Here is a 14,247-nt window from a genome sequence, read left to right on the forward strand (position 1 = left end):
TAAAACTAATCCATTTTATAAAGAAAGAAAATATATCTTTTTTATCAAATATAATTATTTTTCTTTATTTTAAGTTTTAAATATCAATTTGTTAGAGTGTCCACAATAGGCCCGCCGGCGACGGTCTATTGCTGGACAAGGGGCGCCGCGGTGGCTTCGGTGGTTCTGCGATGGCCTACTGTGAGTTGCGGCCTCCACCGCTGCGGTCTTCTTTTTTTTTTTAAAAAATTTATTTTAGGTCATCCACTACGCTGTCTCTATACCGTCCCTTAAATACTATTTGACCACTATTTGAGGGCCCCACTGTTCTTTTTTCCTCCATCCCTTAACTAAGGGACGGAACCTGCAACGCTCCGTCCCTTAACCGTCACTTATTCCGTCTCTTAATTACTATTTATTCAATTTCATTTTTTATTTTTTTTCCCAACCCAATTCAATTAAAACAAACACACTTTATTAAAAACACACTTTATTAAAAAACACACAACATAATTTAAAATACAAATTTAAAGAAAAATAAAAAAACTACTCCGCCGGCTAATCATCCTCCGGAGGCGGTCGAGGTTGAGGGGGAGTCGGAAGGCCAAGTTGTGCTGCCATATACACAATTCCGTTCCACCAGGCCGTGAATTGGGCGTACGAGAAGCGGGAAGTGTCCGCCATTGTGGCGGTCATGTACGCCACCATAAGTGTGTCCGAGCCTCCCCGCGAGCCCGATCCCGAGGCCGGCTGGCTTGATTCGCCTCGGCCCTTCCTTGCTCTAGCCGCTTTCGCCGCCTTCGTCCCTTGCGGCCGACGGCGCCCACTCGCGGATCCTCCAGCATCGCCGACCGTACCCGCAAACTCCTGGGATTCAGCCTCAGGTTGGCTGATGCCCTCAGCGGTGTCACCACCAGACGAGTATTGGCCACTCGCCGTATGCTTCGTGCGCTTCGAGGTTGAGCCCGAGCTGGAGCGAAAACCGCCGGCCCACTGTTCCTCATCCTTGACGGCCTGCCAAACATCAACAAATCTGAATTGATGACGTTCGTCCTGGTAGTAGGCGCGCAAAGCGGACGTCAAAATGTCGGTTGCCGTTGCGCCGCTTTGGTAGCGCGCCTCTTCGGCCGAGTAGATGCCGCAGAATTTTTTGACCTATCGGTCGACTCGGTCAAAGTGAGAGCGGAGCATTTTAAATTTGCGCTTGCGGGAGCCTTTCGGCTTTATCTGGTGGTAGACCTCGCAGACCTTTTCCCAGAAACACTTCCGAGATTGTTGATTCCAGACGATGGGATCGTACGAGACGGTGATCCATGCGTTGTACACCGCCAGCGTTTCGAGGTTGTTGTACGGATGCCGGCTTAGATCCTCTTCCTCTTCTTCCTCGTCCTCGCCCGCCTGGGGTTGTACACCGCCTCGGCCACCTCCACTGCCTCGGCCTACTCCCGGCGTGGGATCAACGGGAAAATCCTCCCGGATCTGGGATAATCCCTGCGAATACCGCGGGGCGGAGGGACGGACATATGCATCAATGTCAAAATTGGGTGGTTGGTACCCCCTGGCGTCGCCGAACCCTAGGTCCCCGGCGTTGATGAACCGGAACCGCCCAATGTGTTGATCATGGTCTCCCAATCGCCGAACGCGTTGAGATCCCACCCGCCGGAGCCGGAACCGCCGTAGTTGCCGTCGCCGTCGCCGGACATCTTGAGTTGTTATATGAAAATTTGAGAGAAAATTTAGATGAAAGGAAGAATAGATGTGTAGTTGTGTGTGAAATGAGGATGAGTTTAGGAGTATTTATAGAGTAAAAAAATTAATTAAAAATTAAAAAATTAAAAAAAAAACAAAAAAACGGTATTATTACCGTTACAAAAAAATTTTTCTTTTATTTTTTCTTTTATTTTTTTTAAAATTCGAATTTTTTAAAAAAATATTAATTGCGTCAGCACGTGACGACGCCCACTCGCGGGCCGGCGAGTGGGCGTCACGCACGACGCCGGGTCGCGCCACGTCGCTTAGGCACGTGGCGAGACAGCCCGTCTCTTGGCTCGACGGGACGCGACGTGGGACGAGACGCGGGACGGCGAGCTGCAACGCGTCGCGTCGGGGTCCCGTCTCTCCGGGACGGGACGCGAGACGCCGGCGAGACACGTAGTGGATGGTCTTATGATGATGTGACGGAAGAATTTTTTATGAATGTGGACAAATTTTTATAACTGTGACGTGACTGTTCCGGACGACCATGTACCATGTAATCCCTGCCTAATTTTAATAGTCCTTTGGATGGATGGAGTATAAATTTGTGAATTAGGACATGTGCGGCGTTTTCAAGAATGACTTTGAGGATGGAATAGCAGTGTCCAACGAAATAGAGGCTGACACCTCATCGCCTAAAAGTATCAACCCATCACCCCTTTACCGAAACGTGTGCGGCTCAGATCTTTTCCCTCTTCTCCCCCCTACAAAGTTATTTCCATAAACCCGTCGCAATCGCAATCCATGATTTCCATCTCCCCTCTCACCACCTAAATCCCAACCCCCAAATTTCATTTCAAATCCGATTTGCTGAAACCAGAGCTTGGACTTCTCCTTTATACAATCCGCACGCTGTCATATCTGCTTTCCTCTTCTGTTTCATTACTCTTTTCTGCGTCTCTACATTTCCGGAGTTGAATTTGAAGTGTGTTTGATCTTACATGGTGTCGGTACACCGGAAACCACCGCCGGATCAGGACTTTTCGCATTTGTACATGAGCGGTGATCACTAGAAAATTCCGGCGGCGGATAGTAATCTACTTCCGATGGCCGCTGAAGCGAATGCGTCCTCGGGTTTGGATGATCCGAATAAGAAAATCCGAAAGCCTTACACGATCACCAAGTCAAGAGAGAGCTGGAGTGATCAAGAGCATGATAAATTTCTCGAAGCGCTTCAGTTGTAAGTGTCCCGTCCTTGTGTGGTTTGGTTTTTTATTGGATGAGTGACAAATATCTTGGCCAGCATCCAGCAATGGCGAAAATTAATTGCTGTGCTGAGGATAATGAGATTTAAGAAGAAATTTTGTTTAATTGTTTAAGATTGATAATGTTTGTATGCCGAAATTATTGAGGTTCTCTTTTCGAAAATTTCAATGTAATTTATTGTTAGACTAAGGCTGAAATGGAAAATGAGTCTTTGATAAATTATTGAGTACATTCTCTTACGATATCTGATTTTACTTTCTTCAATTTTAGATTTGATCGTGACTGGAAAAAGATTGAAGCATTTATTGGGTCAAAGACAGTTATCCAGGTTAATTTTAATTAAGTTTTACACTACACTTTAGATGATATGTTGTAATTTAGAGTTCATCAACTTTCAAATTATTTACCTGGATAACCGATATTTTGAGTTATTGTAAATGATTTATGCTCTAAGGTGAAGCATAGGAGACTCCCTTGAAAAAGGAGGTTTTGCTCACTACTTTGTTTTCCTGAAACTAAACAGAGGTCATCTTTCAGATACGTAGCCATGCCCAAAAGTATTTTCTGAAAGTCCAGAAGAATGGTACAAGCGAGCATGTGCCTCCTCCGCGTCCAAAGAGAAAGTCAGCTCATCCTTATCCACAGAGGGCCTCGAAAAATGGTTGCCTATCTTTGATTTTCCTGTGAATTTTATTCTCTCCTTTTCCTTTGGAGCACATCCAGTGACTTATTGGTGCCCCTATGTTCTGTGCAGTTCTACCTCGAACAGCAGGTCCTGTGCAATCTTCGGTTGCTAGAGTGGAGACTGGATACGCTGTAAGGCGCCATCCATTTTCAACTCCCAGAAATCCTATCAGTGGTTCACCTTTGTCTTCATGGAACTACAATGTTGTGCCAGCAGGATGTTTGTCAAATGTTGCAAAAGGTGATTTTTTTATACTGCCGAACACCTTGATCTGCCATTTGTTTTAAGATGTCACTGATGAAATATGTCTTGGTGTTTTAGATGATGTCAGATTAGCCAGTGCTGCCAATAATTATTGCACCAGCAGCAATGATAGCAATCCGTGCATGTGGAAATCTAATGAGATGGATCATGAATTAAAAGCAACATTGTGCAACACAAAGAGAGGTCTGTACCCTACAATCTGTAACTTTACTTTTTAGTTTGAACGTACCTGAGAAAAATGTGGCAAATAAAAACATCATACAAAGATTTAGTTATGCACCATGAAGTGAAGATGATAATGCAGCAGAGCACGAGTTCTGTTCCTCACGTCTGTTATTAGCATTTGTAGTCTGTGAAATCAACATTACTGGTTAAAAATGCAGAAAAACCTGTTTTGTTTGGTTTGAATCATCCATGTTTAAAGTTATGTATGCTGCACTTGTGTGTTCCATGTTGGAAGCGTTGGTATTAGACTACATGAGTGTTGTTCTTTTTTACTACAGTATTAAGACTAAAGTCCAATTTTGGTTCCTTACATTTGCCCTAAAATTCTTTTTGGTCCCATACATTAAGTTTATGACCTTTTAGGCCCTAACATATTGTTTTGGTATATTTTGGTCCCAAACAAGGTCACAAACTTAATGTATGGGAGCCGAAAAGAATTTTATGAAAAATGTACGGGACCAAAATTGGACTTTAGTCCTAGATTATAATTAAGTTATTAAATTGATCAAACATTTTGACTGTTAATTTTAACAGAAAATGGTTAGTTTGGACCAAAACAATATGTTTGGGACCAAAAAGTACCAAAACAATATGTTAGTTACCAAAAGGTCACAAACTTAATGTAAGGGACCAAAAAGAATTTTTGGGCAAATGTAAGGGACCAAAATTAGACTTTAATCTAATTAATATTAATTAGCACCTGAATGTTAGTATTACTATTAAGACTCTGAAACAAAAAACAGACTATTGTTTCTGTTGATACCACATAACTAAAACTTATCATTGGCTTCTTATTAGTGCAGCTATGCCGGATTTTGCTCAAGTTTATGGTTTCATTGGTAGCGTCTTCGATCCGACCACAACTGATCAATTGCAAAGGCTAAGGAAAATGGAGCCTATAAATGTTGAGACGGTGGGTTGAACTGCTCTATAACTGAACAAGTGTTTTGGACAATTTTATGCTTATAAAGTTGATCCTTAGCCTTTGTTTACTAATTTGAATATTCGAGGGGATATCAACTATATCTATTGTTAATCCGATACACTCAGATAGAATTTAACAACCGTTAATCTTGCAGGTACTGATGTTGATGAAGAACCTCTGCGTCAATTTGGTGACCCCTGAATTTGAGAATCATGTGAGTTTCATGTTCTCTATTTGCAGTTCATATCTTCAGCTTTTGCGTACTAAAAACTCTAGGGAATTTTTTGGGTTTTATTTTAAGTGGATTGAACTTTTCCCTCAATCTTGGTTACAAGCACAACATCATACGTCTTGATAACCCAACAGTGACCTGCTAGCTGAAATTCTGAATGAAATCTTCTTGTCTTGGATATCACAGATTAACTTCTAATTAGTCGTTTTACTCTATCGTGTCCTTATTATCGTATGACCTTTATTGTTGACAGAGAAAGTTGCTCTCTTCATATAAAATAGCAACTGAAAATGTCCGTGCTGGGAGTGAGATCCCGTCTGCATAGAGTCCTCAAAAGGCATTATCTGAAGAACCTTAAGAGCTTGTTATGTTCCAAGATTGGTTAGTGTGGTAGATATGTTTTTACTTGTTGCTTTATGGTGATGGCAACCGCTGCAGCCATGGGTGATTGTGTGGTCTACTGCTGAATATGTTGATCAGTGTATTGTATGTATATAACAGGCATGTGGTGATGGTTTTGAAACGCCTAGAAGTTTGTTAGCTTGAGAGAGACAGAGAGAGAGAGTGGTTGATTTGAGTAGTGTTTTTAAATGTTAAGAGAGTAGGTTTTCTGATCTTGTACATTCTTGGCTTCTTTTTATGATCTGTTCATGTAATGTTTTGGTGTTACTAAGTGACTTTGAGAGTGACAGTATGGAATCAAGGTGAAACTGTAAAGCAAACGCCTATGCAAGATGGTAGGAGACATTTGGAATTAGTTTCACATGATCAATATTGATATCGATCTGATTGTTATTTTAAAGGGCAAAATGGGTGTTTTGGATGACTGGCAACTACAAGCTCTCATGCGGACAGTCGCTATGACCCTAGTGTGTTATGGGAAATCAAGAGAGGATCAACAACAGGGACGTGATGGAGGAGAATATCCGGTGATGGTGAAGAAGGCCAAGAAGTATCTGTGGCCGTGCAGTGCAGTGCAGTTGAGAGGCTCACGAGTGTAGTCTGCTACCCGATCTAGAGCTGAAAGGGCGCTCCTACCTGAAGAACTCCTTGTAGAACTCTAGTTCTTAAAGACTATGATCTAATTAAATGAAACTAGCAATGCATATATGCACGATGATGTTATTCAGATGAAATTTTTGACATAGCGACGAGAAATCTTGAATTTTACAGAAGACACAAGTCAGTAACTGGTGGTAACAATATGACCTAAAAAGAGTTGTCTTCATGGCGGCATATCTCCACCTAAAGGGGATGTAAGTTGGGATTCAATATCACAGACATCCTCCACATGAATTCCTTGATGTTCTCTTGAGTAACTGTCGGATGCTCATAGTCAAAGGCAAGCGGTTTAGGGCAAACAAGTTCACTGTTGATATCACGACAGGGTGCGAAGTACGGATGACAGAGAGCCTCATTGACTGCAAGTGATCAAGAATATAAGAGCATTAATGCAAAGAGAGGGGGGCAAGAATAAACAAAAACATGACAGGGCATAGCATAAAAAAGTAGAGCTTTCAAGTTGCATTAAAGCATGCCAAAATGTTTCGGGCAAGATGTCTCCATTCAATACAAGTATATAGTAGAGAGCCAGAAATCACAGAACATGATTATGAACAAAACTTTAGGAAAAAATCTGCTATGCTACTAGCACCAGATGAGGGGCTTCTTTAGACTACACAGTCATTTTTCAAAATTGAGAAGAATATGCCATACTGATGATTTGAAGTCTCCTGATAGTCTTAGCTTCACAAATGCCAAATATATCTCTCGATGAAGGAGAAATAAAGCTATAATAAATTTTCTCTGAAAATTCAGAAATCATAGGACAAAAACAATATTTAGATACATGAGGTATTACATAACGAAACTTCTACCGATAATACCTGTAATGCGCCTGTTTGGGTCAAACACAAGCATTCTCTCTAATAAATCCAGAGCTCCAGGAGCAGCTGTATTCGGGAATCTGGCAGAAAATTGTTGCTTTTGGTACCGTGGGAACTGCCTAAGATAGCGTCGTTGATCATTGCTTCTAAGAAAGCCAAGACTGGCATCATCTGGAGAGCCAATTAGCTTCACAAGATGAAGAGAGACAGACACAACATCAGTACTAAAACAGACACAGAACTTTAAAGACATACTCCCTCCATCCCATTTCAAATGTCTCATTTCTTTTGGGAATGTTTATTTGGGAGAGAATGTTAGATAGGTTATTAGGTGGTGTCCCACCACATGTGTAATGTTTAAAAGGATGTATGGGCTCACAAATTTCAGCTTGAAATGGAAATGAGACGACCCAAAATGGAATATGGAGCATTCCAAATGAAACTGGAGTATAATATAAGTAATTTAAAAGAAAATTTTATGAGAATGAGATAGCAAGGTTGCAGTTTCTAACTCCATACTCGATCTTGCTATATTCACTGCCGGTTTTCCAAACTATTGGCAGACTACCATATCAACGTAAATTAACTGAATTATACTTAATGCAGAAATATTCAGAAGCACATCATGCTTGTGCTACCAGGATTTGTAGAGACGAGCATAACCTCCAGTGTTATTTGACAAAATATTGTCATGTTCCTCGGATGATGTAAATAAATGAACAAGGACGAGTGTACGCATAATATATTTTTTTCCTAATAAAGAATGAACATTGATGCTAACAAAATAACAGCGAATATTGTATCAAAACATAGTCAATTTAGATGGTATGTGTGTTTGGACTGTTTGATCAGAAATACCTCTGTGATGAGCATAAACTGCTGACCAGTATCTCTTCCGGGAAATAAAGGTTCTCTTTTCATCATCTCGCCGAGTATGCAACCAAGAGACCATATATCAATTGCAGGAGTGTGTCCTGAACAATTTAGGAGCACTTCTGGAGCTTGATACCAATGAGTAGCAACATTCGGCATGGAATAAGTACCACATACGATTTTCAGTTTATGATCCCAATTGAGGCACACCATATGCGGTTTAAGAGGACGACACAAGATGTTTGCAGAATGGAGATACTTAAGTCCTCGTAGAATTTGGTAAAGGTAACACTGCAAATTTTATACGAGAATCAGTTGAGTTCCCAGTACTGAAGTCAAGTTTGACAAAATAAAAATACTGAAGGTATGAGGTGTTGTTGGTCTTGTGTTTGTACGATACAGGACAAAATAATCGTGTCCACGACATAAGAAAATGAGGCCAAACCCGGTAATGGTCATCTGTCAATGGTTGGCTGGACTGAATTATCTGGTGAAGATTGGTATCCATGAGATCATAAACATAGTAGACATCTTCGAAGTTCTCTCTCTGTGGTGGCCGAATTATGTCTTTACATGTGATAAACTGTTAAAGAAGAAAAACACAAGATTTAGATGCTGGATGATAGTTGTACCAGAAACTATTCGTCAACACACGATGACACATTAATATAAATTGTAGAAAGATGTCCTGATTAAGTTTTTTTAAAAAGTTATAGCTTAGGTAAAAACAATGGTTATGTGGAGTGAAGTCTGTAATTTTTCGATACATACAAAAAAAGTTGCACAGAATCAATCAAGAGAGAAGATATAAGAGATGACAATCTATAGGATTTAGGTGAAAATGCTCACATTCTGATGATCCATGTCAAGTAGAAATCTGATTTCATGTAGTGTCCTCCTTGCATCATATATGTTACCAAATGCATTGCTAATCTTCTTAATGGCGACTCTTTCACTTGTCAGAGTGTTTTGAGCCTCACTGAAGCAAGTGAAAAAGATTCAATTCCCCTTGATCATTGGAAATACAGAGAAACATTGCAAACAGGATGACAAACCAACATTTTCATATTCTAATTCTAAGACCACGTCTAAAATCTTCCAACAAGCTTCAAGGTCAACGAGCTAATATAACAAATGACACTGTCAAACTATACAAACATCTGCAAAATAATATTTGGAGAGAAACCAAGAACTATTATGTACTAGTATTAGATAAATCGAAATAAACCATAAACAGTAGTTACAAAATGAGATGCATCCTCATTCTCCATCACATCCCCCTTGCCTTGGTGAAAAGAATGATATACAGGGAAGATTCAATGATGGGATAACACTAAAAATCTATTACGATTATAAACCAAAGCTGACAAAGTTAGAGCATCAGATTGAACTCTAAATTAGTAGGAGTATGCTTTTTTGGGGATTGAACATCAAACATTAGTTATTTACTCTTTGAAAAACCTAAGTTTCCACACATTGCCATGTCCTGTGAATGCAGAATTATGCAAGTATGATCATTTAAGAGACTACCAACTTGCCCTTCTCAGTCATCCAATTCCACAGAAATTTGGTGAATAATTTTATAGCAAAAATGATTATCGAAAAGAAAAGCTGGAGTTCCTCGTTATATAAATCCGATCAGGTAAAATATGAGCTCTCTAATTTCAGGAGCTCATCTGAAAAGAGACTCTGGCATAAACATACTTGTTCTAGCTTCATGACCAACTATGCATCACCATTTTTAACTGCAGTGGTTCAGATGCATTCAGCTAAAACAAAGGAATGAAAGTAACAACTATACTGTTGTAAATTAGAATTGAAAGAGAGCTCATGAAGTTGAATACTCCTATATTGTGGTTGGATCACTTAAAACCATTACGACAAAATCCAGTTATACTGGAGAACACAACTTGTAATCTTCCTATTCTAAGAAGGCATCTTGCCTAGATTGATTTTACATTAACTCAAGCATCTAATAAGGGAAAGTTGACCTATTCTTAATCTTTAGTTTTGCATCATTGAGTCAAGATTCTCTTCAATTGTCATCTTCCAACACATACTCAACTCCAAGAACTCGAGACCTCACAATCACAACCCCCATTCCTTTCTCTTACAAATTCCCTTCACATTTTTATCAATTCGAAACACCAGTAAGCAGAAAACAGCCAAGGCAACTCAATTCCAAACATCAAACATCACCAGAGATCTCAAATTCAATCCCCAAAAATTTAACAACAAACTAATCAACATTTCCAAGGCAACAACAAAATAAAGCACGAATTCAATGCTCAAGAAACAAGAAATGAAGATTCTTATAGCAAATCAACTGAATTGAGAAGAGAATTGGCGCGATGATTACCATACAATGCCATTATCCCCACGGCCGATGAGCCTGAGCAGGAAATACTTTGAATAAACTTCGAATAGATTTCCGTTCACACTCCACTGGTTATATCTCCTGCCATGCGTGGGGGTAACAAATAGAATTCCACCATCATCACCGTACTCCGCCATCGCCAGAAACACAAGGCGCCTTCAACAATCCAAATTCTAAAGAGGAAATGAAGCAGAGACGACGGTTTTGTTAGGTTGTTGGATTTGTAACAGTTTCTGCCCCAACTTTTGAACTTGTGAATTCTCTTCACTCTTTTACTTGAGCTGTATCCAAATTAAACGCTTAAATAGCGCAAATATATACTAATAATTTTAGTATTAAAACCGTTGTTGAATATGAATTTATATCAGAATCGAAAATAAAACATATTTCGAAAATGCTGCGATCTTAGCTGGATTCGAGCTAAGAAATGACAACGTACCCGCAATTCACCACACCCACTCACTCAAAGAGCAAATTAACACAATGAAATGGATAATAACTAGAATTAGATGATAATCAACGAACAAGATGCCCGGGAATCCAAAAAACACAATGAACAAAACGAGAGCTGAAGCAAAAAGATCCTACATCCTATCCAAGCAACACACATTCGACTTGAATGAAAAATGCTAGCTGCACTCAAGCTAAAAACTCTCTCTCTCTCTCTCCTGACCGTTGGCGCTAGCCTTTTCCCCCCAACCGAGTTTTGGTCCACGTGGAAATCATTCTCTGCTATACAAGCTCTTATTCGTCAACTTATGCCACGACACATGGGATAGATGTTGCATGGCGATCAAGCATGCAACCAAAAATTTACAAATTAAACAAGAGCATATTATAAGTTTTCTTGTACTGCACATAATGGTCAAAACTATGGGTGGGTGCTACAATATACCTTACCGAAACCACAGACTACACAAAATTTACTAGTACTTTTTAAGGATGCAAACATCGAGACACAATTATACATTAGAAAATTTTTAAAAAAATAACAACAATTTAGGATATAAAAGAAATTGTTCTTAAATTAAGGACAAATTAACTTAATCTTTTGTTATTTTAGGCGCTCCACTGGTGGCATATTTAAAAACACAAATTAACGTTCTTATTTGCATTAAAAATGTCCTTAACGTTTTTTTGTAGTGACCATGTTGTATACCTTACCGACAATTCGGCATGAGAAAAAATCATACTTTTACCTAACTAAAATTTTCGGTATACCTTATTTTCGGTATAACGAATTTCAATACCGATACTATGCCTCATTGTCGGTATGCTGTACCGAAATTCGATATATAGTATTTTTGCAGTATACCAGTTGAACATCAATAAAAATAGAGTATTTGGATTTTTAGAACATTAGTACTCCATATTTTATAATTCAAAAATCATGATATACCATTTTATATTTTTCCGATACAATAACACGGACATTTCAATATTTTTCTCCATAACTAGTCAAAACTATTCTTGCTCCTTAGAAAAAAAGTCCACACCTGCTAATGAAAATTGCTGGAAGCACGTCTCAAACGAAATTTCCATCAGACTTTCTTTTCTTTTTATCCATCAATCTAAATTAACTAAAAATCGAAACCACATAGCTGCAATACAAGAGACAAAACACAATCTTCTTACTACAATTTATGTTTGTATTATATACAATATATAGAAGTTCAAACATTAACCAGTAACTTTCAATTTGACAGACCACACATACACATACATATGCAGGTAAATGTACAGAGACATTAATTAAGCATGCAATATATACTCGTAATTTGAAAAACTCCATTTGCATTGATCTTCCGTGTATACAAGAGCTTATATATAGATATTCTTTTCCTTCACCTAACTGGTGGGCCTTGTACATTGAGGCTAGTTTCACCTTGCTCGAACACATTACCAACAAGCCTAAGATTGCTAAGTAATGCATCGCGTCCGGTTAAAACTACCTGGAAGAAACCATCGACCTCCTTGGCCACGAGCTCGAGTCCTTGACAGAGTTCTCCAGCTGCTTTCTCCAGATCCGACTTCGACTTCTGCAACACTTGAGCTTCAACAGGGTTCTCCACGCCATCTTGCACTATGGGGTATACCTTCCTCACGACACTATCGACAGATTCCACCTCTTTCAAGAAAACGAGGACGTTGTCCGGGTCCGAGTTTCTGATTTCGCTGTTCACACAAGTCTGGAGATCCAAGAAAGCCTGCGCCCACAAGCAGGTCTCGGGAACCGGTAGGTCCATCAGCTTTTTTGCAGAACCGGAGAATGCAGCAGCAAACACACTGCAAATGAAGAGAGTGACGACCTTAACCCCATACATGGCCCGCATCAAGACTTTTCCCTTTGAAGAGTTCTTGATCTTTGGGAGGTCTAGTGTTTGAGCGAGGCTATCCATGACGGAGAAGATGTTGTCGAGTCTGGGATTCTTTGAAGCCATATGCTGCTTCCATCCATCCAGGGAGGAACGTGCCTGAATAAACTTCTTTGGGGATGCACTCTCCAAATCGTGCAGGAGGCATCGGAGGAAAAGGTGGCCCTGTTTCAGTCGGGAGATCTCGGAGCTGAAGGCGATGCAGATGTCCAGCAACTTCACACTATTGTCCAAGTATACATCGATCCACTTGTCCTCCCAGTCGCCGACAGGGAGTTCGAGAGACGTAATCAGAACTTTTATATCGGCGTGTATTTCACACAGTAGCTCCATGGCACTCCTCATCCATGTCAAGCACAGAATATCTTCCTTGCCTGGAGGCTTAATCTTTCTAAGCCTCTCGGCCATGTTTTCCTCGAAACTATTTAACAAATCTAGCATCTTTGGCGACAGCGAAGATCCCTTTGGTAACATCATGCGAAATGGATTTCCGAATGGGAGGAAACTTCTGTGAGGTTCCTGCGCACGACTCATTTGATGCACTAAGTCCTGAGAAGAAAACATGTGTGTGAGGATACTATATCTTAAACAAATCATAAGTTAGATGAAATAAAATAAAGATATCTGCTGCCACATAGAAATACACCATGATATTACTTCATTAATTGGGTTCAACAAGTAGAAAAAGCGTGAGACTATATATATCAATGCAAAAAATTAGGCCCTAGAATAGTAAAGATGATTCTATGCAGAAAAAAGCATATAATGTAACACCAAATAACATGGCCATCCAGAATAGGGAAAAAGTCGAGAGAAATTACTGAAACTAGGACATGTCTCCAATTACAGTAGATTGAATTTTTTTTTCCAATTTCCTCAACAATAAAAACATTTCAACGAGATCAAGCACAAAACAACCAATAATACCATGAAATCAAACTAATAATAAAATCAACATCGTTAAAGCGGCCAATCTCTAAACAACTCCAGATTCTGGCAATTAAACCCCAAAATTTATAATTAAACCTAATAATCAAGGAAGTAATTCCATCCAACCAAAAATGAACTGATAATTCTTCAAAGGAAAAGAGTAAAACCAATTCGAACAGATACTTACCAAATTCGTCATATTTTCACCTATAAAAACAGCGAAAGCTGACAAATTCGCGGTGACCTCAAAAAAACTAAGCTAAAAAGGTTTAAAAAAACTACAATCGGAGAAAATAATACACAAACAGAAACACGGCTGCAAAAATAAGCATATATATACCGATTGTAGAAGAGGGAAGTCATACCTGAAGGCTGAAAGAGTAGTAAGAGAGACGCGTCGAGACATGGTGAATGAAATTTCGAGGAAATTAAGTTTATGGAATACAGAGGTGTGGGATTGATTATATCAAATCATGTACGCGCCACGCGGCGAAATGCCATTGGAAATTTGATTTTTGACGGTGCAATTTTTCTA

At 39.5% G+C, this 14,247-nt stretch overlaps 3 protein-coding genes across 4 annotated transcripts; 1 reads left to right on the plus strand and 2 right to left on the minus strand.

The window, feature by feature from the left end:
* Positions 1-2,426: 2,426 nt before the first annotated feature.
* LOC121792510 (protein REVEILLE 6-like) lies at positions 2,427-5,944 on the plus strand. The gene is made up of 8 exons (XM_042190491.1): positions 2,427-2,914; positions 3,211-3,268; positions 3,478-3,601; positions 3,695-3,865; positions 3,947-4,072; positions 4,918-5,027; positions 5,194-5,253; positions 5,525-5,944. Exons 1-8 carry the CDS (start codon positions 2,781-2,783, stop codon positions 5,594-5,596), a joined length of 855 nt encoding a protein of 284 aa, XP_042046425.1. The 5' UTR covers positions 2,427-2,780; the 3' UTR covers positions 5,597-5,944.
* Positions 5,945-6,454: 510 nt separating this feature from the next.
* Positions 6,455-10,677, minus strand: LOC121792498 (mitogen-activated protein kinase 4-like). Its single transcript, XM_042190475.1, has 6 exons — positions 10,390-10,677; positions 8,880-9,009; positions 8,476-8,613; positions 8,016-8,321; positions 7,158-7,344; positions 6,455-6,692 (listed from the first exon to the last, which is right to left on the minus strand). Exons 1-6 carry the CDS (start codon positions 10,542-10,544, stop codon positions 6,517-6,519), a joined length of 1,092 nt encoding a protein of 363 aa, XP_042046409.1. The 5' UTR covers positions 10,545-10,677; the 3' UTR covers positions 6,455-6,516.
* Positions 10,678-12,021: 1,344 nt separating this feature from the next.
* On the minus strand, positions 12,022-14,213 carry LOC121792497 (protein BPS1, chloroplastic-like). Of its 2 annotated transcripts, none has more exons than XM_042190474.1 (2): positions 14,078-14,213; positions 12,022-13,331 (listed from the first exon to the last, which is right to left on the minus strand). In XM_042190474.1, the coding sequence occupies exon 2, from the start codon at positions 13,314-13,316 to the stop codon at positions 12,252-12,254; it is 1,065 nt and encodes a 354-aa protein (XP_042046408.1). In that variant the 5' UTR covers positions 13,317-13,331; positions 14,078-14,213; the 3' UTR covers positions 12,022-12,251. The 2 variants fall into 2 exon arrangements, with proteins under 2 accessions (XP_042046408.1, XP_042046407.1); XM_042190473.1 differs by lacking the exon at positions 14,078-14,213 and adding an exon at positions 13,900-14,057.
* Between the last annotated feature and the right edge of the window lie 34 nt (positions 14,214-14,247).

The sequence above is a fragment of the Salvia splendens genome, chromosome 2 (assembly GCF_004379255.2).
Source record: "Salvia splendens isolate huo1 chromosome 2, SspV2, whole genome shotgun sequence".
NCBI classification, from domain to species: Eukaryota; Viridiplantae; Streptophyta; class Magnoliopsida; order Lamiales; family Lamiaceae; genus Salvia; species Salvia splendens.

Bases quoted from the DNA above. Each gene is read 5' to 3' on its own strand.
- LOC121792510 (XM_042190491.1), top strand. From the start codon at position 2,781: ATGGCCGCTGAAGCGAATGCGTCCTCGGGTTTGGATGATCCGAATAAG. The intron at 2,915-3,210 runs GTAAGTGTCCCG...CTTCAATTTTAG, and splicing joins TTTCTCGAAGCGCTTCAGTT to ATTTGATCGTGACTGGAAAA. The intron at 3,866-3,946 runs GTGATTTTTTTA...TTGGTGTTTTAG, and splicing joins TTTGTCAAATGTTGCAAAAG to ATGATGTCAGATTAGCCAGT.
- LOC121792498 (XM_042190475.1), bottom strand. From the start codon at position 10,544: ATGGCGGAGTACGGTGATGATGGTGGAATTCTATTTGTTACCCCCACG. The intron at 8,614-8,879 runs GTGAGCATTTTC...CTTCTTTAACAG, and splicing joins TTGACATGGATCATCAGAAT to TTTATCACATGTAAAGACAT. The intron at 6,693-7,157 runs GTATTATCGGTA...GATCACTTGCAG, and splicing joins CCCAAACAGGCGCATTACAG to TCAATGAGGCTCTCTGTCAT.